This window comes from Trichoplusia ni, chromosome 8 (genome assembly GCF_003590095.1).
Source record: "Trichoplusia ni isolate ovarian cell line Hi5 chromosome 8, tn1, whole genome shotgun sequence".
In the NCBI taxonomy this organism is placed as follows: domain Eukaryota; kingdom Metazoa; phylum Arthropoda; class Insecta; order Lepidoptera; family Noctuidae; genus Trichoplusia; species Trichoplusia ni.
The window spans coordinates 1,849,368-1,876,649 of NC_039485.1; the positions used below are offsets into that span (position 1 = coordinate 1,849,368).

At 36.7% G+C, this 27,282-nt stretch overlaps 1 protein-coding gene across 1 annotated transcript in view; it reads right to left on the reverse strand.

Moving 5' to 3' along the window:
• Window positions 1-618: 618 nt before the first annotated feature.
• LOC113496867 (cubilin) overlaps window positions 619-27,282 on the reverse strand; it is an 84,790-nt gene continuing 58,126 nt past the window's right edge. The window contains exons 4-17 of the mRNA XM_026876235.1: window positions 11,274-11,345; window positions 7,859-8,033; window positions 7,362-7,388; window positions 6,682-6,893; window positions 5,684-5,891; window positions 5,067-5,275; window positions 4,426-4,561; window positions 4,222-4,320; window positions 3,728-3,954; window positions 3,346-3,574; window positions 2,988-3,186; window positions 2,474-2,678; window positions 2,102-2,231; window positions 619-1,963 (exon numbers count right to left, since the gene is read on the reverse strand). Of these exons, the coding sequence (XP_026732036.1) occupies window positions 1,774-1,963; window positions 2,102-2,231; window positions 2,474-2,678; window positions 2,988-3,186; window positions 3,346-3,574; window positions 3,728-3,954; window positions 4,222-4,320; window positions 4,426-4,561; window positions 5,067-5,275; window positions 5,684-5,891; window positions 6,682-6,893; window positions 7,362-7,388; window positions 7,859-8,033; window positions 11,274-11,345 (2,318 nt within the window). The 3' untranslated portion in view covers window positions 619-1,773. The remainder of the gene's footprint in view (window positions 1,964-2,101; window positions 2,232-2,473; window positions 2,679-2,987; window positions 3,187-3,345; window positions 3,575-3,727; window positions 3,955-4,221; window positions 4,321-4,425; window positions 4,562-5,066; window positions 5,276-5,683; window positions 5,892-6,681; window positions 6,894-7,361; window positions 7,389-7,858; window positions 8,034-11,273; window positions 11,346-27,282) is intronic.

A 27,282-nucleotide genomic window follows, 5' to 3' on the forward strand; every position in this document is an offset into this window, starting at 1 on the left:
CAATGTCTTTGAAGTACCTACTTGGTAGAGTAAGTAATACAGTTTTTGTATAAAATTAGTAATGTTAAGTATCTCGCTAGCCCAACTTAGTTAAATTATAGCATAGTTGTATCTAAGGGATGTCTAAGTGTAGAGTTAATATAGGAAGATAAGCTTCGCTTTAAAATTAATATTCCAAATGATAAAAATCCTGTAAACTTTACATTGTTGGTAACATAATCTGTAAGGTATATCAAGGAGCTAAAACTAAGGTATGAAGTACATAATTCCATCAGAAAGTGCAATGTTGAAAATATTAAGTTGTCGAAACACCCCGGGCCCCATAGTGCGATGACTCAATGCAAGCTTTGTCCTATTGGAGTTTCTACGTTATTCAATTGCAAAAATTTACAGTTTTCAAATACGCAAACGATTAAAACCATGTACAACAAAAATTTAGACTTAGGACAGATTAGAGATGCAACTCTCCTGAGTCATCACAGTATTTGAAGTAAAATAAATAAAGTATTCAAATGGAGAAGAAGTTATGGATGCAAGAATGAGTTAATATGAAGAATATTTGAGTAGAGTAAAATTATACTAAGGGGAGCCTTGGTATGTAAATGAAAAAGTCTGTAATCTTTGCAACATATTCAATATATTCTGCTAATTCACCAACAATAATATGTTTAATCGTTTTGGAAGTTATCTAAACAGCTAGAGCCCTAGAGTACATGTTACAACATCCTTAGAGACAAAGATTGCATTGAACCATCAGTATACTGAGAAAGTACAGTGAACATAACATTATTCGTATTTGTTTAGAGTCATTAGTTAACAGTGCTACAGTGTTTAGAATACAATATTTTACAACAATTTAGAAGATAAAAGCAGGAGTAAGCAGCTAATGTACGACAAGCTCATGTAGCGACTTAGAAGTGGTCACATTCTGTCGGTACGTGTGGATCGCGGGCAAACTTACTGTAGAACATCTTTTTGCTTTCAAATCATTGTACACTCCACCCAGACTATCCACTCCACGGTACCATCCATATTTCCATCCGTATCCATATTTCATAACTTTGGTAAGATTTTAACTATCTTGAGTCACATTATTTGAAAACGATATAGACTGGTCTTTTACGTAACTTATTTAGGTAGAGTAAATTGAGCTTTCCTTGTACTGTGTGCTCTTTGTGTGTTTTATGTATAACTTAAATGCTGGTATAAAGTCTTATAATTAAGTCGAATTTCATATTTGGATCTTTATTTTTTTATTCAAGATGTTCTACATTTATCATTCGCTAATAAATACCCAGCAAGATAGTGGAGCTAAAGTGAGAGCACATGTGTTAGCCAGTGGTTCATGTACTGCTTACTCCGTGGGTATTCTCAACAAGCTACATTATTATAGTTATAATTTATATCTTAGAATTGCTTAATTTATAACCCCTAGAATGCAACGACAAAATGCAACAGTGTAGATACATTTATCAAGTGGAAATGCAAAGTGCGGTAAAGTGCCAATTGTAATATACAGTGTCATCAAAATCAATTAAAAATTTGGAAAAAGTTTAGCTTATTTCAATTTAGTTTTAGACGTAATCTAAGTTTAAACAGGTAAGTATACGTAGATCGAAGAGTTTCTTTAGACACCTAAAAGAAAAAGTCATTAGATATGTACGAGTAGATATAGAGAGTAACGGCTACGATTAAGATTATGAATATCGTCGTCGGTTTGCGACGTCCAATCGTCGACATAACCGCGTCTGGGGGCGCTAGAAGCGGTGCATACTAACAGTGGCTGGGCTTCTGCTTGGGCATGAGCGCGCAGTGCTGCAGGCCCGAGCAGGCGGCGCCGGGCGGCAGGCAGGCGCCGGCGCAGTCGGGCGCGGGCTCGGCCTCGCACGCGCCGCCCGCCGACACCTCCGTCCACACGGCGCGCCAGCCCGCCGCGCCCACCGCCTTGTCCGCTATTATAAACCTGCGCAGCCGCAACACACACGCTCAGACACACCCTCCATCCCATACTTCACACTCGAATCTAGCTAATCATTGACCTAAGTGAACTATTGATAATCCTGTCCGTTAATTTATGTTAGAGCAAGTTAACTTTACTCACGATAGTCGTATCGAGTTGGAGGAGGAGAGGTACTGCCAGCGGTCGCCGGGCGCCTTCTCCCCGCACAGCTCGAGCGGCGGGCCGGGGCTCTCGTACCACAGCCGTAGGACTGCCGCTGGACATCCGCGTTCTAAATAACAAAGCACTTTGTGATAAAAAATGGCAACTTTTTAGATCCAGGTTAAAAAAAAACTAAGTTCGAAGAAATACAGAAGTGGAAGGGAAGGTGTTAATCGTCTCCCACATTGGCTTAAAGCACCCTACATTCTCTTCGACAAATAAGTTAAGCCACGGCTAAGCCTCATCGTGGTAGGATAAAATCCACTTCAAGGACGTAAGATGTAATAGTCCTAAAAATAAGTGGAAAATTACCAGTAAGATGTCCTTCGACGGCAAAATAGACAAAATTGAGCAAGACTCTCTTCCCGGGTCGCGCCGTGATGAACCAGTTACAGACGCGCGAGGCTGGCCCGTTCTTGGGCTGCTCGTAGTTGAGCGGGAACTTCGGCGACGTGATGACGCCCCACTCCGCGCCTGACATGTTGCCACCGCAGTCGCCGAATATTGACTTCGCCGGCTGGTAGTGGACATGACGTAAGGATATAATGTTTATGACTTATTTACGTGATATAGCGTTATGGTTAATGTATAAGTACGACTCATTACCTTGCTTAATAATTGTAATGTAGTCGGTAAGATTGAGCATCTGTCAGTCAGATAAACAATTGGTAGTCAAACAAAACACTCATATTTTCCTGAAGACTAGAACAATATCCATTTTAAGACATACTTTCGCTATTTTTTCACTTACAATGCCAGATATCAAATATTTAAAAGCCAGAATTGCTTACAGCTTAAAACTAGATTATGTGAGAAGAATATCTACCTCAAATATATATCTGGCTTTAAAGCCAGAGGCGACGGACTCAGAGTCGGTGTGCAGCGCGATGACGAGGCCGGTGGCCCCGCGCGGCGACAGCAGCGGTCCCGGCGTGGCCAGCCCGCACCAGCGCCCCAGCGGCACGCGCCCTCCCTCGCGCCCCACCCACCAGGCTTCTACCCAGTCCTCGCTGCACGTCGCGCCACTGCAAACGAACACATGCTTACGTGAAGTACGCCTTTTTTACTGGTAAGGTAACTGTATTAGGTGCGTAGAAGACAGGCATATATTCAAACACGACGTTAAAAAATTTCGATGAGTTACCAGGCAATGAAGGGTCACTCTCAAGTCTTAATTTACTTACCTATACAACCCTGCTGTAGCATTCCAGGCATCAGCTCTGACTTTGAAGTGATCGAAGACGACGGTGACCTGTTCGTTAGGTGTGGCGGCCAGGGTGTACGTGCAGTTGGTGTGCGAAGGGTAGTTGGAGGGGTAGCGAGGGGAGTTGAACTCGCCGCGCTTCTTCGCTTCCGAGCGGTACGTGAACGCGCACTCGCCGCCCGGCGCCGCTGTGCCCGGTACACGATACTCTGCGGAATTGAAAATGTCCTGCTGTAGCTAGTTCCCAACTTTTGTTTATGGCTTCTCACTAAATATACGATGAATTTGAATCCATGAAAGAAAACGCTCAAATGGAATGATTACGATTTCAATTACGAGCAGATATAGATATCAAAACTCACCAGTCTCGAAAGTATACTTGGCTTTAAACCCTCTACCCTGCAGCTCCCCAGAGCTGAAAACCATGACGAGACGGGGGCCATCAGACAGCAGCGGCGGCGGGAAGGGCGGCGTGCCGACACTGGCGCTGGTGCCCTCACCACACAGCTCCGCGTCGTGCTTGTCGTACGAGTCCGTCGCCTCCTGCCCGCGCAGGTACACCTTCAAGTAGCCGTCAGGACATGCACCACTGGAAAGCGGACGTATTGTTTAATCAGGCACAGTTGGGAATAGAGACTGTTTGGTCATTATCATATCATCCCATCGCTGTCCGAGGCAAAGTGAAAGAGCTTTTTGGGCGAGGCTGTCCTTAAAAAGTGCTAATCATCCTAGTATACTTGAGATGGTCTTCTAATCAACCTATATCTAAATATATCGAATTAAAAAAGTTATGATCATCGCACATAATTTCAACATACACGTCTTAATTTAAAAAAAGCAGTAACGTGAGACTTACTCTGGTTTTGGTTTTTCGCCTTTCGGTATAGAAAAGTTCTGAAACTCTAATCGAACCCTTTCCAAATTCTGTGAATCTTGCATACCGTATATAAAATATCTGAAACGAAAAACATTTTTTTACATTAAACATACCAAATAAAAGAATTAAATGAAAAACATCCTCAAATTTAAAGCTATCTGAATAATACTATGAATGACTCACCTACAAACAACTTTTTGTATATAGGGGAATGGATAATTTGGATGGTACACGAATCCCGTCGATTCCTTTTTACTAAGAATCTTCTGGTCGCATTCGGAGCCCCTAATGTGCTCAGCGTCGTGTTTACTTATAAAATCTGGAACAACAGGCGCCTTGTAATATAAACTTTGTCTACGAGATACGGTAAACGAAAAACTGTGCTCCGAGCAGAAGCAATAAATTAGAAAGTTTCGATGACGCTGGTGTACCGATAAATTCTTATGAGTCCTTTGGTTTGTTTAAGGAGAAAATCATACATTTGTTAACGAAATTAAATGTACTTCATTTATAAAATATTTCATAGTTTACTGGCTTTTTTTTGAAATGGACAAATTAACGCTACAGATGCTACACGCTACAAAATTTGCTATGGGAACAGCTCTTTTCTCGTAGCAAGTTATCAAGGTGACAAAATTAGTCGCTGTATTCTTAGTTAAACTCCTCCGAAACATCTGCACCGAATCTCATGTAACTTAGTGTGCATATTGAGAATATTTGAGAATTGAACATCTATTTCTTAATGTTTTTCTTTACACCATGGTAAAAAAACGGGGGTTTTCCGGGTCACCTAAAAATTGTATAATGATCAATGATGTACTTACCTAACTTAACAAAACTCTCTGAAAACTCGAAGATACCCTTAAAGCCGCGGTTCTGCGTGCTGGCGGACCGCGGCAGCGTGTAGAAGGTGACGAGCAGCCTCTCGTCGCTGGAGTACAGCACCAGGTTGCGCTGCTGCCCGCAGTACGTGCCGATCACGGCTGACGAGTTGTCGGGCCCGTCGTATACGCGCACCCAGTCGAACGGACAGCTAGACGTTAAGATACATTAGAATATTTGGACTCAGAAAAATTTCTTACTCATACTAGTATACTAGTATTTTTCGATACATTTCGTAAAAGCAAACCGCAATATTTCGTATGTAGGATTTATTTAACAACTAAGGTTCGATGTTCGATTAAATTTTAAGTTTCTGACACAACCGGAGTCCGCTCAGAGCACAAGTGAACTTAATACAGTTTCCGATATACGTTGTAAAAATATAAGTCTCAAAATACGATCAAAGTTGCGACGGTTCGAAAAAGACCATTTACAACATTTTAGGATACAATGTCGTAAACGGTTCTCTTTTATTATAAAACTTCTTAGCCTGAACGCAAAATATCAAATCTTAGATATACATATATTGAAGCAGAAATAAAAACAAGTGAATACTCACTGGGGTCCGCCGAAAAACAAATCGAAGTCCCTGAACTCGAGGCGTATCCTCTGCCCCGGCTGGCCGCTGAACAGATAGTTGCAGGTCATGTCCTTGGGGTAGATGCCGGGGTAGGTCGGCGACATCAACAGCCCCGTCTTGCGCTTGCTCGCCTCTATCACGAACGAGCACATGGTGTTGGGAACGGGAGTGCCCACCTCGAATTCCGCTGGTAAGAGGAAATTTAGATAAATTTTCATTATTATAATATTAAGTCTTTACTTTTAAATGTCTATTTAAATAACGTAATAAAAGTAACGATACCTGAGTCTCTTTTATTGGCTGTGTATAAAGTCTCGAGATAGTTAACAGTTTTGCATGAAACAATACCTATTACTGAATTGCACAGTAAACATTTTATTATTCCTTGTTCAAGCATTTTCAAGAGTTTCCTCGTAACTCATAGAACTATTTCACTCTTGTTATTAGTTTACAGCTTTCCGATATTGAAGAGATGTAGCACAACTCTTTTGTTTGAAGGGCAAACAAAAGTTCTTGGAAGTCGAGAGTTATTTTAAAATTTACTAGATCAGATATAAAGGAGGACTCGAAGTTGTGACAGTTCCAAACTGCTGGGCATTAGTTATGCGGACACGCCGGCCCAAGTTAGACGGGCACTTCAATGTTGTTGCGCGAAGTAATAATGTTTCATTGAAAAATTAAACATCGAAACAATTTGAGTACTAAGAATGGATAGACTATTTACGAGTATTCACTACAAGTTGTGAATAAGCATTTTTACGGAATTTGACAATGCTGTCTGCAAAAACCTTCATTATTTAAGTAAAATGCGGTGAAAAGGATCAATGTAGCCCAACGATGACAAGGAAAACATTGCCAAGAAGTATGTGTACACCTAAAATGGCGGAATACTTTATGTACGAAATTTTCTACCAATCTACCGTAGTAAAAAACGTTAGGTTTTGAATTTTAAGTCTTTATGAAGTCTTTGAACTTACATGCGTTGATGAAGTGGTAGGTTCCTGTGAAAAGCGTTGGCGGCGTGTACATTTTGTCTGTGTAGAAGGACAGTGCGACCGCGCGGTGCAGCGAGACGCGGCGGCGCGGCGGGATGGGCCCGCAGTAGCGGCCGCCGAACGCAGAGTTCACCAGCTCGCCCGCCTCCAGCGACGCCATCTCCGAGTAGATGTCCATATGCTCGTGCATGCATCTGCCAGGTTAAACATCGGTATAGCATACATCAATATTTTGAACGGATACAACAGACTAGTCAGAACTCGAGTTGCCTATACACTATCACAACCCCAGATAGTTATTCATATATATCTTTTGATCTGTTTTAATTAGAACTGAATATTACTGATAATCTACTCAAAAATTAAAAAAAAACAAGGTCAAGCTTGAATGTGAACATATCACAAATCATATTTGGCCGTATCTAATCGCTGACAATCAGGCGTCAGGCATCAGTTAGACCACAAAGTCATCAACATAACGAATATTTCGAGCACTCAGCGGAATACATCAAACGAACTTTATCTGAGTCAAGGTTTCCCTTCCCGGAAAACTTTGACCTAATTTCTAAGTCTGTACTTATGCACATAAATAATAGGATTGGTAGAAAACATGTTTGTGTCCTAAATAATAAGGGAAGGGTAAAAGGGAAGGCGATACTTACGCCGGTAGCTCGCCCACTGCGGCTCCACTGCAAGAAAACAAATAAATGAGCGATAAAATCAAATAATGGCATGTTATGATCGGAGGGTGCCATTCGTTCAGCACATATGTGTGAGCCAGTTTATTTCTTATTTATGGTAAGACGTAGACCTACTCACAAGTCAAGGAATTATTTTGCTTTGCATTGTGTCATTTTGTCACATTTCATTACAAAATCAACAACACATCGTTCAACCTTTATTTGGTGTTAATTTAAGAAGTCATTTTTTATGAACACTATAGTGTAAAATGTATATTAATAAACCGATATATTAAGCTCGGGTAAAATTTGATCTTAAAAAGTTAGGTTAAGTTAGTCTTCACTTAGCGTAATTCAGCGTAATTCCTTTATTGGAAGCTACGAAATTATAGCTTTGAAACCGTTGTAGAAAATTTGTGCCCAAACAAATGAATAGAGAGATTTAATAAGTAGAAGAATAAAAAGGTATAATATCATACTCTGGCGGCTTTCCCCGGAGGTCGAAGGTGCGGAACTCGACGAGCACGCGCTGGCCGGGCGCGGCCAGGAACGTGTAGAGGCACTGCCGGCTGTGGTTGTTGGGGTTCAGCAGCTCCGGCGCGTGGAACGTGCCGTTGCTGCCGCCGCCGCGGCTCACGAATGTGCGGTCGCACTCTGTACAAACGTATCAAGGTTAATTGCTATGTGGAAATATTGTTATGGTTAATTATAATTTATCCTTGGGACTCATGGAGTTTCTTGCCGGTTCTTCTCGAATGACTTTTTGGAACCGCGCAATTAGAGTCAATTCCATTACTATAACGTTTTAAAAGTGCCTGGAAAACGGCCCATTTGAAATAAACTTTTTGATTTTGATTCTTAAGAGACCTGATTGTACCTAAACACTACTTTCTTCCTACATTTTTTTCTCGTAAAAACTTTGCTGTCAATAAAGGATTAAGAATATTTCTTTAAGTTACCCTAATTGTTTAACCTAGCTAGCTAGAATATTCTATTACAAAATCTTCAAATTGATTTCTTGAAACTTTTGGTTTTAAAGTCTAAAAGACAATTTTGTAATTTGAGGCTTAGATAACGGGCACACATTGTCTCTATACAGATTGAGATCTAATGTATGTGGGTCTAATCGCGGTCCTCTAGAGGATAACTTTAGCAATATGGTCACGTTTGTAACGGGTGACGATATAGCGGCAGATAGCGAAAAGAATCGTAAGCATATTTAGAAATGCGGAGTCACTGAGTCTATTTTAAGGGCATGTTGTGAAAAAAGAGAAAACTAATAAAAAAACCTCAAATAAGTTATACAAGCAGTAATAAGCTGTTCAGAACTCGAAGGGGGTATATCTATTTTAAAGTTGATTAATATCAGGACACTTTTACAATGTGTTAGTATTCTACCAATTATTATATAAAATATACAAAATGTCAATAGTTATAGACGTTTAACATAAAAAAATCTATAAGTAAACTTTTTCAATTTTTCTAATCACTCGAACTCAATAAATTGTCAGAACGATTTCATTATCTGAGACACCCACGTCGTCACAAGAGGCATCTTAGACTATGACGTAATAATTGCCTGATCCAAACAGCTGTGACCGCCCACAACATAAATGTCATCGGCATAGAGTTGTGACACAACGGGATGTTGCAGTCAATCCATGTCCCGCATACGATAATAAATACGCAGCGGTATCGTTTTCACGCAATAAACACGTCACGGACACGCGCGGTCGGGAACGGCCATAAAATGCTTTGTCCAACCCTTTCCGCTTCTGGAAAACCCTGATAACGGATTAGGGTCAGCTTTAGATATATAAATGGGTGAAAATAAATGTTACGTTGTTATTAATTATTCTTAACTAGAAATTGGCCGTTTTTGATCATTGATAAATTTATTTACTTCTATTAAAGCCAAAAAGTTATGAGGTTTTCCCTTGATGTATTTTGTGCTTACAATTATTAAAACAAATAACATGCACTGTGGATTAAAAGACATAAAACTAAGCAATACTACGTTTAAGAATTTTCAATGAGAAATACATATAAAATCTTTTTTTTAATATTTGCCAAAACCACAGTTTCAACGAAATCGTTACCTTCACGGAAATAATGAAAGACCTTCAGTGTTTTATTACCGAAATAGCACCCTTTAACGGACGTGCTCCAGCCCAACTTAAACCTTTTTTTTAAATATGGCGGCGATTTCAAAAGCTTGTTTAAACCCTTGAGGCACTACCACACATGAGTCGTTCAATACACAAAAAGTTTTTATTCTATGTATAGTCCAGTTTAAAATTCTACCAGCCTGTTCCTTCAGCTTCCATTTTTTTAAATTATTATTTTCATATTTTATGATTGGTTGAAATTTAAATTGAATTAGAATCCCGCTTCGGTGGAGCGTGCACGGCTTCCTCGTTGCATTGAAGACAGTGGAATAGAAAATAAATTATTATTTTTGTAAGACGAGCGTTTAATTTCTTTTTTAAACCTTATTCATATTTATTTTATAAAAGGTACTGTTTAACCTCTCAACTATTCGTATTCAACCTCTTTTATTCACACAATGAACTATAACTGTTAGTGTTAACCCTTTCCATGTTTTATACACACGAAGCTTTTGTTACAAATTGTGTGGGTTGCGCGGAGACTGTATCATTTGGTAAATGTCGCGAACACTCTCAGAGTTAAAGCTAGGTCGCACTTTAAAAACTACCTACTCTTTTTCTTCGCCCGTAACTTTGTTATGGTCCTTTACCCGTATATATTTTTTGTGCATTTTAATGCGGTTTTCTTGTATCTGTAGTTGTAAGTAAAAAGATCTTGCAATAAAGTCATGTTATACTTAGGTACTTGAAAACGCTTACGGTAAATCCTTAACATAGACTGATACGACACACATGCTTAGGTTTACGCTAAAACAATAAAAGCGGTCAAGTGAATTGGGTTGCGGTCTGGAACTTGCACTATGATTGTGCCACACTAATTGAATTCTGGTAAACTTGGATACACCACTATTCGAACTTTATTGTTATATTTTTAAATTCCTTTTATTATCTTTTTAACACCTTTAAATTACCAGACAGCTGTCAAAGTTTTCCAAGGGTCAGAATCGTTCCATATTTAAATTTCAAATCGAATTCTAAAACAATGGAACCACGTTTTCAAATCAGGGTTCAAATTAGAACTGACAGCAGAATGGGATGACGGAAGTAAACAAACGTGGAACGAACTTTATCGAAAATGGGATGGCAGTGATAGGATCTACATTGTGCCAGGGTTGCCAGTGTTGCTCCTATTGGAAATACGCCAGTGATAATACAACTCCATTTATGGCCTGCACTTACTTCGTATCAATTTTAATTTCAACCCTGTGCGTTAAAATTTTTGCTACACTGAAAATGTGGGAGTAAAAATGAAAATTAAATTTGTTCAGGGCTTTGGTTCGCTCGGTCAATTTGTAACGATTACAAGCCAGTGACGGATTCGTGCTGGACATAGTGGCATTATATAAGTGCAGTGTTAGTGTTGCAATCGGGTTATCTAAGTGCCGCTAGAATAAGATCTCTTTTTAAATGGTAATGTGGTTTCCAGGTTGCGATCATGAATGCATAGACTAAGAACATTTTTATGAACATTCTAGTGTATTCGAATAATGAATGAATGATTTGGTAAAAGGGTGCTGAATCTGGCCAATCACTCAACGTCGTGCTAAACCAACAATTTTAAAATTCATCCATAGAGTCATAATCTAGTCAAAGCTTCAGTCATTCGACATTTGAATTATTAAAACAAAAAGCAACGCAGGAGCAACCAAAGAGGTTTCTTGCTTATAATTTTGGTATAACGAGATCTTATTGTAGCGTTTTGTCTTATTTATATTAGAAGACATACTTGGAAGTTTAGTAGGCGCGGGCTCAGCGAGCGGTGCGCGGCTCGAGAGCTCGGCGGTCTCTCCCGCGACCACTGCACAGAAATAACAACTAGTTATTCGTGAGGACCAACTTATTGCTTTACAATGCATTTTTATCCTTATTTATACATTTTGAATATATATTGTACTAAGGCAATTGTAGAATTGTATGATTCTTTTAAATTTTCGGAGTAATCGGAAAAGTCGTTTTGTGTTCCCTGATGTTGAGATCATTTAAGTCATTACACCCAAGGCATCATGGTAAGATACATAAAATTATATATATTCGATAAAACCTAAGGTATTTTTTCCTAAAAATGTTAAGAACCGCTTCTTTTAACACTTACACGATCCATAAATCGACACATAACACACACCTTAAGAAAAACGCAACGTCATCCAAAAATTTTAACCTAACTTTTAACTTTTCGCCTTCAATTTTATACCTTATCGCCTTAAAATAAGTTTTAAACTACAAAATCTAAAGCCAGTATGTAGTAATTAATCTACAGGCCGGCGTATCCTCTCGACTCACTCGACATAACTCGCTGAAGTATTCTCAGTGTTGCTAAGAATTTGCAAATAAACTTCCACCCACGGCATAAGCTTAACTTCACGACGAAGTTTCGTTAATAACCTTTACAAGTTGATATTGTATATGGAAGTGTTTACAGCGTATGCTGTAATTAATTGGAGTATTAGGTATGAGCCAGCAATAGATTTTGAGCTTTGATGTTTCGCAGGAGTTTGCTTCTTTGAGTTGATATGTACGATTATTTGGTAGTTGTTTTTTTTTTAATCGTTGTGTAGATTTCATAGAAGAAATAGTTACAGTCTATATCAAAATTTTGGTGAAAATATACATATTATGTACGTATCTAAGTAATTTGTTTTCTTTTCTAAAATCGCAACATTTTTATTCTACATCATCAGAGTTTCTTACCTTTAATTTTATATTAGTCATATACAGATATTCTCTCTAAACTAAAATTAATTTAAAACTCAATCTCAGCTAGAACACAAAGAACGGAATTTAATTTCTGAGATAGTAAATTCAGACAATCAATCATCCGAATAATAAGACAAAAGCAAAGGCTGACAAATTGTCCTCGAAGTGTCAAACTTAAATTAGTATAAGGTATGAGTACGGTTCCAGAAAATATCTGGCAAGTGACACACTAAAACTCGTACCAACGAATCCAGGTATATCGTGCGGGTTATGATACATTGCTTGCTATGATATATCACTTTTGATATCAGCGTTGTGTAGCCCCGCAATGTACTGCAATATACGGGATATTCACGCTCTTTCCAAATGAGCCTTAAAGCCATTGTATCAAGTCAGACGGGGCCGCGTGACTGTGGGAAAGGAGACAAACTTCGCTAATTACTGAAGTAGATGTACTGGCGACCACAAATCCTGAACTTCACTTAAATGTTTTTAAAACTACGTTTGTGGTCCAGTAATTGTTTGTTATGGAGTTTGAGAAGACCCTTTCTAAACTGTGTTTTTGTTCAGACTTTCTTCGTCATTTAATCTGTCCTTTATGTTAAGTTGTTTTTAAATAAACATTAATAAAGTATGTTACAGTCATCACTCATATCGCTAACCATAGAAACAGTCACCCATTTTGTTTCCAACTTAAAAATTAGAATTGAAAATTGTGATACCGATATTGAGTCGTGTTGTTTTCACAAAGGGGAAAGAGCCGCAGTTTTAAAAAAATGATTGCAACGAGTTACTTAGTATTTTTTTTTAATAAAATTGAAATTTATATTTAACCATAACTCTTCTTAAATATACAGAATCCCTTAACCGCTAATACCGCGTAATGGACAGAATCCGCTAATGTTTCCATTCCATGGGCTTATGTTTTATCGTTGAGTGACGTAATAGTGCATTACCGGCTACAAAATGATAATAAATTGTGTAAAACAATTTTAGAGCACTATATTTAATGTTGGTGAATTCTGAAACTCATTTCACCGCGTAATGAGATAACGGATTAATTATGACCACTATTCGTCAAACTACATACATAATAAGTAAAATGTGGAACATTTTAACACTGTTAAAATACTGTCACTGACGTGTAATTACTTGGCAAGATAAAATGGCCTTTAAAACAGTTTATTAAATATACTAAGCGTTTATTTATTAAATAATGTTTGATCATTATTTATCACCATTATAAATACACCTGCATAAAAATTACTTCCGAACTTAAACTTAATTAAGAGCAGGAGTAGAGTACCAATATTCACTATTATTTCTTTGAAATTCTAAGTTACGAAGTCCTACAATCAATATCAGAACTGTTGCAACGTACATAGAAGATTCGATCATTACAGAACATTCGAGAACATTCTAATGAGGTACAGTTGGTGCCGCAGAACTTACTAAACATTAGTTACTGATACAACTCATACGTTCCCCGCTAACAAGACAGTTTCGAAGTAACAAGTAAATGCGTTTGTAACGTGTGCATAAGACATTTGGTAACTTACTTGCTTTCTCATTTAAATATTATATACTTATTAAAAGTAATTATAATAAAGAGTAATATTATTATACAGGGGGGCCGTTGCTATCTTTTTTAGTAAACTTGGAGTTCTGAAAGTGGCGAAAAGACGCACTGCACCGTCTTGAAGCCGTCTTTGCAATATTTGGTTTCCGAAAACGTTGGAAAAAAGCTGCGTTTGTTTATCATAACTATCTTATAAACCTTTATCAAAACCCTTTTAGTCCTTATGTTAAAAAAATTAAATTCTCTGAAATATTTAGATGTATTTAATATCTCTCAGAACTTAGTCAAAAGTCCTAAAAAAAGGGTCCTAAATTACGCACCTAGCTTTTAAAGTAAACTTGCTGTTGCGGAAAACAGTTAAAGTTTTCGATTCCAAAAAGTTGGTAAAAGTTATACTATTTTATAATTTTTCACCAGCCGTGCTTCAAGACTCTTTAAATTATACTCACAAAACGTCAATGACAGATCCAAATCAAAAGTTACTTAAAATCTCCTTCCTAAAACTTGATCAAACCAATATTCCGTAGCCTTATATTCGCTGTCCTAAGTTTGTAGTTCCGACATCAGATCGGTACAGAAGTGCCGAATGTTAGTTAGCGACCGAAATAGGACGAGCGCCGATAACAAGACCACGCTGACATGACCGCCCTACATTCTGACACTGCTATTAGTTGCAGCATTATTTCGATCTCGAAATACAATTATGTGACCTATTTATTAATCGCAATCGCATAAATAGATATTACGATATGAACAAACGAACCATGAAAATAATATGTATTAAAATTAATAATGGCGCCCAACGTGGGGCTTTAAAATAAACGCACAATTTACCTATATCTTTACCTTATAGTATTTAATTTTAGTTTACTATTAAAATTGAAGTAAAATCTATTTATATACCATACGCACACTCAAAACTTCCCAAAGCCACAACAAAAGAAAATCCTTACCAGCTTATAAAGTCCCTTGCACCTAAACTCGTACCTTCGACCGTATAACTTTACAAAGTTAATACAAAGGGCTCTAATAGCCACACACTTGAGGGTAGGTCCACAGCGTGACGTCATCGCTTCCTGCGTGGGACAAGCCGCTATAACTTTGTTGTCGGACGTGCATCGACATTTCCGTGGTAAAAGCTCGCCTATACAATGTTGTAGCTTTCAGTTATTTTAAGTTTTGTACAGCTTATGGAGCGAATGTTTGGTTAGGAGACTCAGTAAATATAAAGCACTGGTTTCAGGGGAAATGTGAATGACTACCTAAAATAGTATCGCATAGACATTAAGTCTATAATTTTGTGTGTGTGTTTTCACATAATCTAATATTAGCATTTTCAATTTGTTAAACAGGATATCACGATAAATACGAACGAGTGTTACGAACCATTGTATTATTAAATATAATGATGAATCTATCTTGTAATTTCTAAAGTATTCTCTAACCTAAATAAACAGAAATTTAATGAAAATACATACTTCCACATACGAGTATAAAACGATGGTATTTTCATTTCCTTTTAACAAGATACGTATCAGAGTTTCCTGTATCATGTTTTCCTTATGACAACAAAAGTTATTTGAACAAAAAGTACTCATGCAAACCCACAACCACGTGACCTGAGTACGTTTGTTTAATAGGCCGGCCATAAAGACATACAGTGGATTTATTTTTTTCTGTAACTTCATAATACCAACTTTGAAGTTGTAGAAGTGAGACAGCGCACTGTACGGTATGTAGCGGCATCCCTCTCTCACAATAACCATGATATAATGTTAACACTTGGCGATAGGCCTCTAAAAGGTTTTTTGGACTTTCTCCCCTCTACCTGATATATCAGCATTCAGCGATCACTCCCTTCCTTATCATAATTACATCTTACATACAATTCATTGCCTTTTCTCACTCTCTGTTGAGTTTCCTCGCCCAACCTAAATATGTACTTACTCGGAAGTGAACCTAATTTACTATGAGAAACTGAAATGTTATTGTGGCAAAAATATTGAAAAGTGGCTATGATATGTACAATTGAGTCGAACCGTAGAAACATGAATTCATTTAAAAAACTTTTTCCCATTGAAATAAAATGTGACTTGAAGTCTAATTCTTGTGTAGAAAAAATACAAGTCTGTAAATGTCCTACTGGCGTACACAAACCACCTTTTGATATAGGCAAGGTTAGTAAAAACTTAGAAATTAACTACCTCGCAAATTGGCTTCATAAAAAGATAAAAAGTTCTGCATTCACAAAAGCGGTCTGCGTTCAATAAGACCTGTCTTCATTCAAAGCGGTAATTAATTACACGTGCAATATCTTCCTCGAGAGATCCAGTGATTCATCATGATTTAGACGTCTTTGCGAAGATTAATCATATCCTTAATTTAGATGGAACTTGATTTTGAATCATTCAATCTTAGTTATAACTTGAACTTAAAGTTATTTGCATTCTTCTCCACTTGATAATATCTCAAGTTAGGTTATAAGTCCATTTTCTAATTACATTTCTCTACGCGACAACGCTCATCTTATACTATGTCTCAAATGTATAAAAGTGACGAGCCACTTATTGAAAAGAATTACGAGTTAAACGTCTTGGCTGTGGTGATGCGAACTGACATTGTTTATAAGATATACATAACCCTGAGGTATACAGAAAAAAGAAACACTTAGAGTTCTCTTAAAACTAAAAGAAAAAAGGGAGGCCTTTGCCTAGCAGTGGGATCTGACACAGGCTACGTAAGAAAAGCTCTCATTTCGTATTTAAACTTCTTACTATCCTTTGTATCCCAAGGCATTTTTATCCATAAATTAATATGAACCGTATCCTCAACTGATCACATTCTGGGGATTGTCTACGTCACTGCATGGGACAGCGAAATACTCTCAAATACTTATCTTGGGTTCCACCTGTGATCGTATGACTCAGCAGTCCGTAGAGACACACTGTTATTTCAATTGCTACATACTTCAATCTGGTTGCTTTTAGGGATCTGTCTTGTGCTGGTAGACAGTATTAAGTTGTAATTTAGCTATATAAAAGCGGAAATCTAATGTTAGTGTTGTTAAAATACTTATAACACAAAATCCATTACATATAAATGCGTTGGGAAAAACCGTGAAACCTGTATGCAGTTTTCATTTGTAGTTTTCTCGGAAATATATGTAATGCATTAACAAATCTACATATTAAATTTGTAGATTTTTACGGCTCTAACTTTTACCTAGAAATTTTTCGGTGAGTATTTATTCCGAGAACGACTCATACTTTGTCGTTGTAATAGATTATTTTATGCAATAAAGTAGAAAAGATAATCACAGTACAGCAGATAACTCTCCCAACACAACCTTAGCTAACCTCAGCTGAGCAAAGCTTGAAGCAGACTGAAAAACGCACAAATTTTAGATAAATTACACCTAGACACAACCTATTATCGTATCCATCATAAAAATAGCAGTCAGACTAATCAACAACTAGACCATCAACCCTGTCAAATAAACCCCACACCAACCCAGCCAAAGTCGTAACGGTAACATGTACGTCCTTATAGTTTGACAGCAACATTGAATGATTGATCGTGGGAACCATTAGATCCTGCGACCCTTAATACTAAGCAAAGCGCTGCTAATCGTGCGGTTATGACAATGTAGTAATTATCTTGCTTCCGAGCACCGTGTTATGTTAGATTAATTAATTGAACGTCGATCGTATTCATGACAGCCGCTGTCTAGCATAATGCTTGCAATATTATTGGTATGGAAACTAAACAATCTATTGTGGATACAGCCTTTAGTAGGTCTTGATCGGTATAATTCAAGAATTAAATGACACCTAGTTGATTAGGAGTAATTTGATTTATAAATGACTCTATGAATCATAAGGGAGAGTCCTCCCTTTAAAAACTTTAGTAAGGTTTTATCTACCAAGAAAAAACTGAAACATTCGTTTTTCTTTTCGATTACGAATTCTTTTTAGGTACGAGTTCTTTTTTACGTGGCCTAGTATTAGTGTAAACGGTTTGTCATATACCGGTACACAATAAAGATTTTTCCAGAGTGCAGAAACAAAACAGGCTCTCAAATAAAGGCTAGTTTCGGACGAAAATCCCGCAAAAAGCCGCCTTTATCTCCTCATACCTGCACCGTCTGTCCGTAGCACGGTATCAGTAATGCATTCCCACATACCCCATACCTAGCTTTGAAAGCAATACCAGGAAATTGAAATATATTTATCCTTCCACAGAATACTGAACAATAATACAATTCTGTATGGAAATGAAGCAGAGCTGAGTATTGGATGAAAAGCCGAGGACATGTTGTGACCTTTATGTAATGCTGTTACAACCAAACAAAAGACGGCTGATGAGAATTGCGTTTCAGCTTTAATTAATATACGTAGTTAAAATTTTCCATTTTTTAAGTTTTCCATGGATATTTAAGTTTACCAAATAAGTTGGACCATACCAAAAGGAAAATGTTGTGATGACTGGCTATGTCGTTCCACGAAAATCATTGTGACTTTTTCAAAGAAAGCTGCACTTTTTTAGTCATTCTAAGACGATACTGACTGTAAAAAAAAACCTGGATTATAAGGACATTAGAATCTGAAACAGTAAAAATACAAACGTTTTTAGCTTACTTGCTTTCTTTAGAATAACAGTACAAGTCAAGACGATTCTAAATAGATATCCCTGATCGTTTTATTGAGTATCTTAGTATACTCACCAGGGAAAGCGTTAGATCAGTTCCGCGTCATCATATTATTCAATTGTCACGCATTTGTAAAAAAAAGATCAATCTGAAATAACTTTGCTGTCAAAGGGACAGGGTAACGCCTTTATTAAATTTTTCATGCACTTTCAAAACGTTACAATTATGATGCTTGGTGTTCGACTTTAGGTCGTGGTATAACTAAACAAAAGAATGTAATAAAAACGTTTCTGGGTATTTTATTGCAGCCCAAGTTCAAACTACAGCAAAAACCATCGGCCTAGCCTTTTCCCAACTATGATGGGGTCGGCTGTCAGTCCAACCGGTTTCAGCTAAGTACCAGTGTTTTACAAGGAGCGACTGCCTATCTGACCTCCGCAACCCAGTTACCTGGGCAACACGATACCCCTTGGTTAGACTGGCTGTCAGACTTTTTCAGCTTCTGACTATCTGTAACGACTGTCAAAGATGTAGGAATAACGGCCGGGACCCACAATTTAACGTGTCTTCCGAAACACGGAGGAACTCGTTTTGACAAAGATGGTCGACCATCCACGGACCAACCGCGTCAAGCATAGCTTAACCTGTGATCGAATCACTTATGCGGTTATAGCTTAGCCACGAGCTCCTCCGAAACTACAGCAAAAACCATTTCTTCAAAAGGGTTCCTTAAAAGATTAATCGTACCTACACAGTTACTTACCTAAATACACTTAAACCTTAATATCCGCAAAGAGCTGTCACCCGGTAATTTATAGCAAAGGAAATTATACACAGCACTCCGTGACATATTTCGTAGTGGCAAACTTAGATAAATTGGTTTCTTGCTAGAGCCCTTAAGGAAAACGAACGGCCTGTTTCAGAAAGAAAAATATATACAGAGAGCTGTGAATGTAGGTACTAGTAGTAATTTAGTCGAGATACTTTATTGGAATTTGTAGTATATCAACTTTCATAATTTTCGGTTCTTGGTAAGTTTAACGTAATGCTTATGTTTAGATGGTAATCGTGAATGAGGGAAGGAAGAAGCATTCCGGAGTTTATAGCTGGTAAGAGTATCCTGTGCGAAGGAAGCAATCTCCTGGTAAATAATTGTAATCGTAACTATAGTTATTATGCATTGTTATTGTAATAGTAATAGGTTTTTGTTTGTTTAGTAGTGAACGTATATTTTCTGCTAGGCAGAGATCTGCTCCCTATTTATAAAATTTGTGTGCTCATAAACATAAAAAATTTAAACCAGAATCGTAATATTTTTATTTTCAGTTCAGGCCTAAATTTAGCGATTCCAAAATTACATTCTCAGAAACGACCTAGCAAGGAACTTCATAGATTAAATATATGCGAAATATTAAACAATATATAAATAAAAGAGTTTGACTCGCGACCCCGCCGCGTCTGCTCATGATTATGGACTCCAGTTGGGTCCGAAACTTGTCGGGCTACCCCGACGAATACACGTGATTAAACCGTTACATCATATAAAAATATTAAATTTTTGGAATTTTGACTTAAATTATTTTCGCAATACCACATTTCACCACTCTACATATTATATATGACTCCGTAACAAGCTCTCCACTTCACAAGATAATAAAGTAGCTCGTTATCAACAAAACGTTTCGTTGTGCCCATAATTATATGATATTGTTTTATCCTCGAGACCCGCCCGGGGCATACGCGTCAACATTTTCTTAAATTACAAAGATAAATTAGCGTGCGGTCATATTATAAACATTTTTTTTAAATATTTTGTTTGTACATTTCACATATACGTAGTGTGTATAAATAAGAAAAACGGATAAGTAATCGAAGCATCATAGAATATTGATAAATCATTGCTTTATTTATCACAAACGTGTATTAAGACAACTTGTGTAACTATAAAAATTTCATGGTTTTTAAATAAGTGTAAGAAGTATGTAGATAGCAGATACTTTTAAGAACTTCGATGTACTTAGTCTTAAAAATTATTAAGTTAAACAACAGAACCACATTTATTTCATTTACATATATACGTTCTACAACACTTTGGGTATCATATATGTGATACATAAATAACTTCTTCTTTTAGTTTTCTTCGAACAATTTTTGAATCTTTCACGATAAAATACTTTTAAACCAACTTTTTTGCCGTAATGACATAATACGTACGAGGGTCGCTTACGGGGCATTACATTCATACTTCCAACAAAGCTTTTATATATAAACAGTCGGAGAGCGCAATCATTCCGAGATTAGTTTCCGACGACAATGGGCCACGATAATGGTGTCTTCAGGAGTCTGTCTCCTCGACTATACACGGCATTTTTTCTCCTGTATCTCCGAGTTATTATAACTTTCCTTAAGAAGGTTTAGGAAACATTTTATTGCAGGGATTTGCTTGGATGTAGCAAAGTTTTGGTGGAATATGTTACTTATCCATACATTGATGTAATAAAAATAAGTATTTATTCGGTTCGGGTAACATTTATGCTCTCTTGTTTATGGGGTACCGAATTAATTTAAACAGGATCTATGAAAACTTTGTTACGTGCATGGGTAACGTATCCTGAAAATCCCGAATATACAGTGCAATATCACGGTCTTCGGGTACGAACATAAACCCAGCGAGAGGAGTTGAAAACTTATAAGTACGTTAAACAAAAGTACACGTAGTATGCGAAAGTTTAATAGTTGATGCATAAACGCGATAGCGTCGAGCGGGCGTTAAGCTGGGCCCGCGTCGCGTCGCCGGCTTACAGACTCATAGGATCCCGGGACCACATACAAGTTATTCAGGAATTGATCGGACTCACATTTGTACAGAAATCTACCGTAATAATCTTTTTTGAAACTGCATGTTGATAGGTTTAAAACGAATAGACAGTTTGCAACGCATTTATCGTCAAGACAACGAAAAGAAAGGTTTAAACGCGACGAGCTACATTGCATTTCAAACTTGTTTTCATTGTACTAAAAGCTAGTTCAAACGAACGTTTTGGGTGTCGTGTTTAATTTTACATAACCATTATAACGATGTAACTAACAAATGTCAACTATTAATATAAAAAATAATAATTCTGAATCTATTCTTGACAGCACATTTGTGTCCTGAAAAGAAGCAATTCGTTGAATGTTCTAAGATTGAGTAATGACTTGAGAAAAAGCCAGATGTTACAAGCACACAGTTTTTAGAACCTGAATATTTAATGACAAAAGGACCTGTAATTTAGTGGCCCACTAGCTTCTGTAGGCACGCTTATTAGATAAATCCAAAAACGTTACTAACAACCCAAAGTAATTATTTTTATAGTGATTGAGATTATGAATATTCTTAAGCTAAAGTAGAGTAATAGTGTTGTATTTTGAATGTCGATGCGACCCAAAGGTTTATAATAGAACCCAATTACTAAAGCTTCAGTGTCTGTTTGTCGGTCCGCTTATCACCAGGCTGTATCTTTGAACCGTGATAGCTACGTGGCTAAAATTTGTAAGGATATTGTATTTCTGTTGGCGGTATAACAAAAGGAGGTACGGTCAAAAGTTAAACTGACGGTGATTTTTTTTTTGTAATTCCTATTTGTAAGGAAATCCCAGCGTCACAATTCCGATACGATCTTCATCAGATTTTATCTTAATTAAGAGGGAGATCATTGTTAACGTAATCTATAGAAGCTCTGGAGGTTGACCAGCAGCTGTTCCATGTAAAATACCCATTAATCTTACGATATTTAGCTGAAACCTAAAAAGACTTAAGAAAAAAAATCAGCTGTTACCTAGGAAAAGGTTAGGCAGACGATGAGGTATGGAACAAAATTATTCATTCCATCGCTTACCTTAAAAGAGGTCCATTATGGTAATAGTAACCCTAGCCAGTAATATGAAGCTTTGTATGTAATTATATGCATCAATCTATATCAATCATACACATTTGTTGATATTGTCGACATAGATTTATTAATCGTAACAAAATACTCCATACATTTTAACGTGTTGCAAGGCATTTGTTTACCTGTATTCACAATGAAATAGGACCCGTATTTTAACTATAAAATCGAATAAATAATTGGGTATAGTTTCAAAAGAGACTTGTTTTACGAAATGTTATACGTTTTATTGAATGTGTTTTCGTTAACAGAAATCTGTATAGTTTAGCGAATATTAAAAACTATCGCTAAATAATTGGTAGAATGTAATGTTTTTATGACGGTCTAATAATAACGAGGATTAATCAGATATCACATTGAATATCTTGACACAAAATCCAGAATATAATGGAATATAATATAATAGTATTTTGCAAATATGGGTACACAATAGTTCTTATGATTAACCAGATATTACTCACGTACACCTAGTCTTGATCACGACAAACCTGGAGGAAATGTAAAGGTTCTTTAGCTAAAGGTAGTTGTAAAACAAGCAAACGTAACGGATGACCTTTTACACGAGACGCGACGTCTACAGTCTCACCTCAAACTAAAAGTAGTTTAACTTTAGAGCACAAAAATATCACGTAGCGAACCTTGGAGAGTACAGAAACTAAACGGAAACATTTCTATATTATAGCTTCAGGTACATTCCAATATTTTTTTTAAATATGCGTTCAATTACCTACAAATACTTAATAGTATGTTTTGGCGGTTTTTATGCAGTTTTATAAAGCTTAAATTGTAGCATATTACCGTCCATGGCCAAGAACTTGTCTCTTTCTTCTATTGACTAGCCCTTTAATCATTTTAATAGCTCGATTAGGTCGAATCCAAAAAAAAAATGTGTAAAAAAAAGACTATGAATGTTACCGTTGTAAAAGTGAGACAACATGATTCCAAGCGTATAGCGGCATCACTTTTGCTCGACTTTAGAGCTTGCAGGACGCGCTGAAGTCTTTATTATTAAAAAGTAACTTTTTCTCTTCCCTTTGAAGTGATCACGCCCTATAAACTTTATGAAGTTATTTATAAAAGACTAGCTGTTGCCCGCGACTTCGTCCCCGTGGGTAGAAGATATAAGTTATGATTTATACCTGCCCCGTTTTTTTCACATTTTCTATTGTATCTTCGCTCCTATTAGTCGCAGTATGATGATTTATTGCCTAAAGCCTTCCTCGATGAATGGTCTATTCAACACAAAAATATTTTTTCAATTTGGACCAGTGGTTCCTGAGATTAGCGCGTTAAAACAAACAAACAAACAAACTGTTCAGTTTTATATATTAGTACAGATTAGTACAGATTGTAAAAACTTACAGGTTATGATTTTTTATTCCTGGAGTTTATTGTCTGTTACTTCTAAATTTTACGTTTTGGATGATACGTAAAATATACAGCACTTTACAGGTGAAGTTATGAATATTTAAATATTAAATTGGAAATTTTGACACGAAGCCAGAATAACAATGAAGGTTATTACTCGATTCTTGATTGTGAATTGATTTAATAGCCATGGGTATTCTATTATAAGTATTCTACTATGAGTTTTATTCATAACGATTCTTATTTTCGTAATATGTTTGTATAATGTACCGAATCCCTATTAGATATGATATAAAACATAGCTAAATTCGAGGTATAGTCTAAAAATTAGACTCGGCTAAACGTGTATAAAATTACGTAGTTGTAGGTACAGTAGGTGAAGGTTTATCGGCTATTTTGTCCTAATACACAAAACATCGCATCTAGATTATTTTTCGACCTATCTTTTGTTTCTAGGTGATACAAAAAGATATGTAAAACAGCCCGCTAAATAGCGAGATAGTAAACAATTTGGTGTATCAGTGTGAGGCGGCAACATGGCCGCCGGAAGCCCGGCCATCTTGATTGTACTGCCGGATATTGAAGATCGGCGCTCGCCTGTAATTGCCGGCTCCAGCATCCTCTTGTTTATCAAGCCTGTATTACATGCTATATCAATTTCTATCGCGATCGAGATGAGAGATGTTGGCTGTGTTTTATGTTAAGTTTCATTTTTAAAGTATTTTTACAAGTAGTGCGTTACAGTTTGTAGGTTGTGCCCGTCCTGTTACGATTCGAAGAACTTTCAGTCCATTTAAAGACGCATTACAAATATTTCCGTATCCATTTTTGTCTGTACGGATCTTGATCATTGTCTGTTCAACACGCCGAACTCACTGTGTCACGGGTTCAATCCTTGTGCAGGACTTAAATGAGTCTGGGTGTCTTTTTGCACGTGATTTGTCGTATTAAATTACTTACTGCGGGAGTCGTGTTTAGAAACCATGAAAAAGAAAAAAAATCAAGCTATTGACAAATCTTGAAGTTATAAATGATCACACCCGCTCTTATTCTACTAATAAAATCTGAAATTGATCAGTCTATAATCGAGAATCCAAAAGACAGCACCCTGTATCACCTACACATAAAAATATAATCCTATAACCAAACCAAGCACCTTACATTGAACATTGCAGCATCAGTATTCTGAAGCACTTCATCACTAATTAAATAACCTACTCCTCAGTAGTAAACATCGGCTTCCAACGGCGAGACATTTATCTGCCACTGACTGCGAGTTAACGGTAATTAAATTCGTCTCAAGTAACTGAGTCAACGCTCATCCTGGGACGTACCACCACATCTTATAGTAAGTCATGCGATTGTGGAAGCAAGACAGCGAACTATATAGTGTATACTGGCGTCCCTGTTGCACAGCTGCCACAGCTTTTCTTTAAAAGGTGGGATCCTTGACTTCTTTCATACGATAGAGCGAAGAGTTATGGTTTCTATGGAATACTGGCTGAGTAAAAACACTTTTGTGATCTAAGAATGTTTGTGGAACCTTCCGCGGCTTAAGAATTCTTTTTTTTTAAGAAAAGAAAGTTATGTCATCACGCAAAAAATATTCAAATGCTTCAGTCCATTTTCTTAATATATTAAAGAAATAAGTAATAAGGGCACGTAAAAGAATAGCTTATCAGCTATATCTCGTCTGCTATCAAATGCGTAGAAACGGTAATGACACACGTCTCTGCACTTTATTCTGGCAAGAATTTGGTGAGCGAATTCTATGTAACAGGCATCTCGTATAACGAATTTCTCTCAACACTTAAGAACAAAGAATATAAAAGATCGTTCAAATAGGCTGAATATAGTAACAGAAACGTTCATAAAGCTTTCAGAGTCAGTGATCTATCGTTTTGACCTTGAAAGTCCAGAATTAGTTACCCTGGAAAACTTTATCTAAGTTTCAAATTAACAGGAAAAATTCTGGCAGGTGTCTATTGGAACCGAGGAAAAGATAAAACACTGAGGCTTGGTGTAATAGTTTAATCTTTATCTCAAATCGTCGAAGCGAGATAATTTAGGGTCGGGAGTAGGGATCAGGTCGACCACGCCCCTCGATTATTCTAACAAAAGGAACGCTCCCTACATTTTAGGAAAGTTTAATTTCAAACTTCTTTTGTTTTATTTTTGCAATGCTGAGCAGGACCTCGGAAAGATAAGAATGGCCCGATTTAATATTAATTTAGTTACTTAAACGTTTGGCTTTTGACTTTATTCAGCGGTGTGGAAAGAATTCGTTGAGCTGAAAGTATGAATTGATGAAAACTTTAAAATGTTCGAATAAGCGAAAGTACAGAAAGTAAAGGATTTAATATACCGAGTCCGGGTAAAAGGTATATTTCAAATAATATTTTTTTTGCAACACGCAAACATCGAATCTAGCAACTTAAACGTATCACAAACAATTTTAATGATCAACTTCAAAAAGGGAATCCCAAAATCAATAGGTACACCGACATACAAAATATCAGCAATCCTAAAACCTAAAAACTCAAAATTAAAAAGCTACACCCCTCCTCACCCCATTGATATGCGTGTATTACTTGGATGTTCATATATAATTCTATAGGTAAAGTTTCAAACGGAACATGAAAAGATGCGGATGAGAGGGAGATCCGCGACAGATACTTGGTATGCGAATATTAAATAGCAAGACTTTTAAACATCAAAATTGTATTTCAAATCAGATAAATAAAAACCATTTTTGAATGCATTTAATTTCGTCTACGTTCACAGGTGAATAAACAAATTCGAATAATAAGTTTCAAGTTCGTTAAATAATGTATATTTTTCTTTTTATATTGATATAGTTTTAAAAATGTAAATATTAGTTTATTTTAATTTATTGTAATTAATTTTAACAAATAAATAGGAAGGTTAGTTAATAAGCACGAAAAGCGATTACATAATTTTACGGTACCTAAATTAGTATAGGGAATTTGGATTTAGAACACCGTTCGCTATACAAATAATGACAACATTTCGGCGGCCCTTTTGTGACGTGGAATTTGACATCAATTAATGTCAGAATTAATTGATGTCAAATTGACAACTTTTTTAAATGACGATATTTCTCGTTGAGTATCACAATTCCTGGCTGTATATATTTTAATAACAACTTTTCGAAGCAAAGTTTTGCCATATCTAAGTTCTTAGTAATCCAGTACGTTATATTATAGATAGTTTAATTCCCACTCAATTCCAGTTAAATCGAATACGTAACTAATTAACTGTACCTGATCTTCGGAACCAAAACCATTTAAAGAACATAAAAAAACCCAACGTCAATCTAAAAGATTACATGTTTAATTGAGATCACCAAAGACTGAGACACGATTCCGCAAGAAATAAAGAACAATTAAATCGGACTTACAGTGTCACAGTAATGACTTTAATTAAGACAATCGATTTGGACGATTGACGAAACGTCGCGAATTCAATGTTTGCTCTCATTCTTTAAAAATCCTCG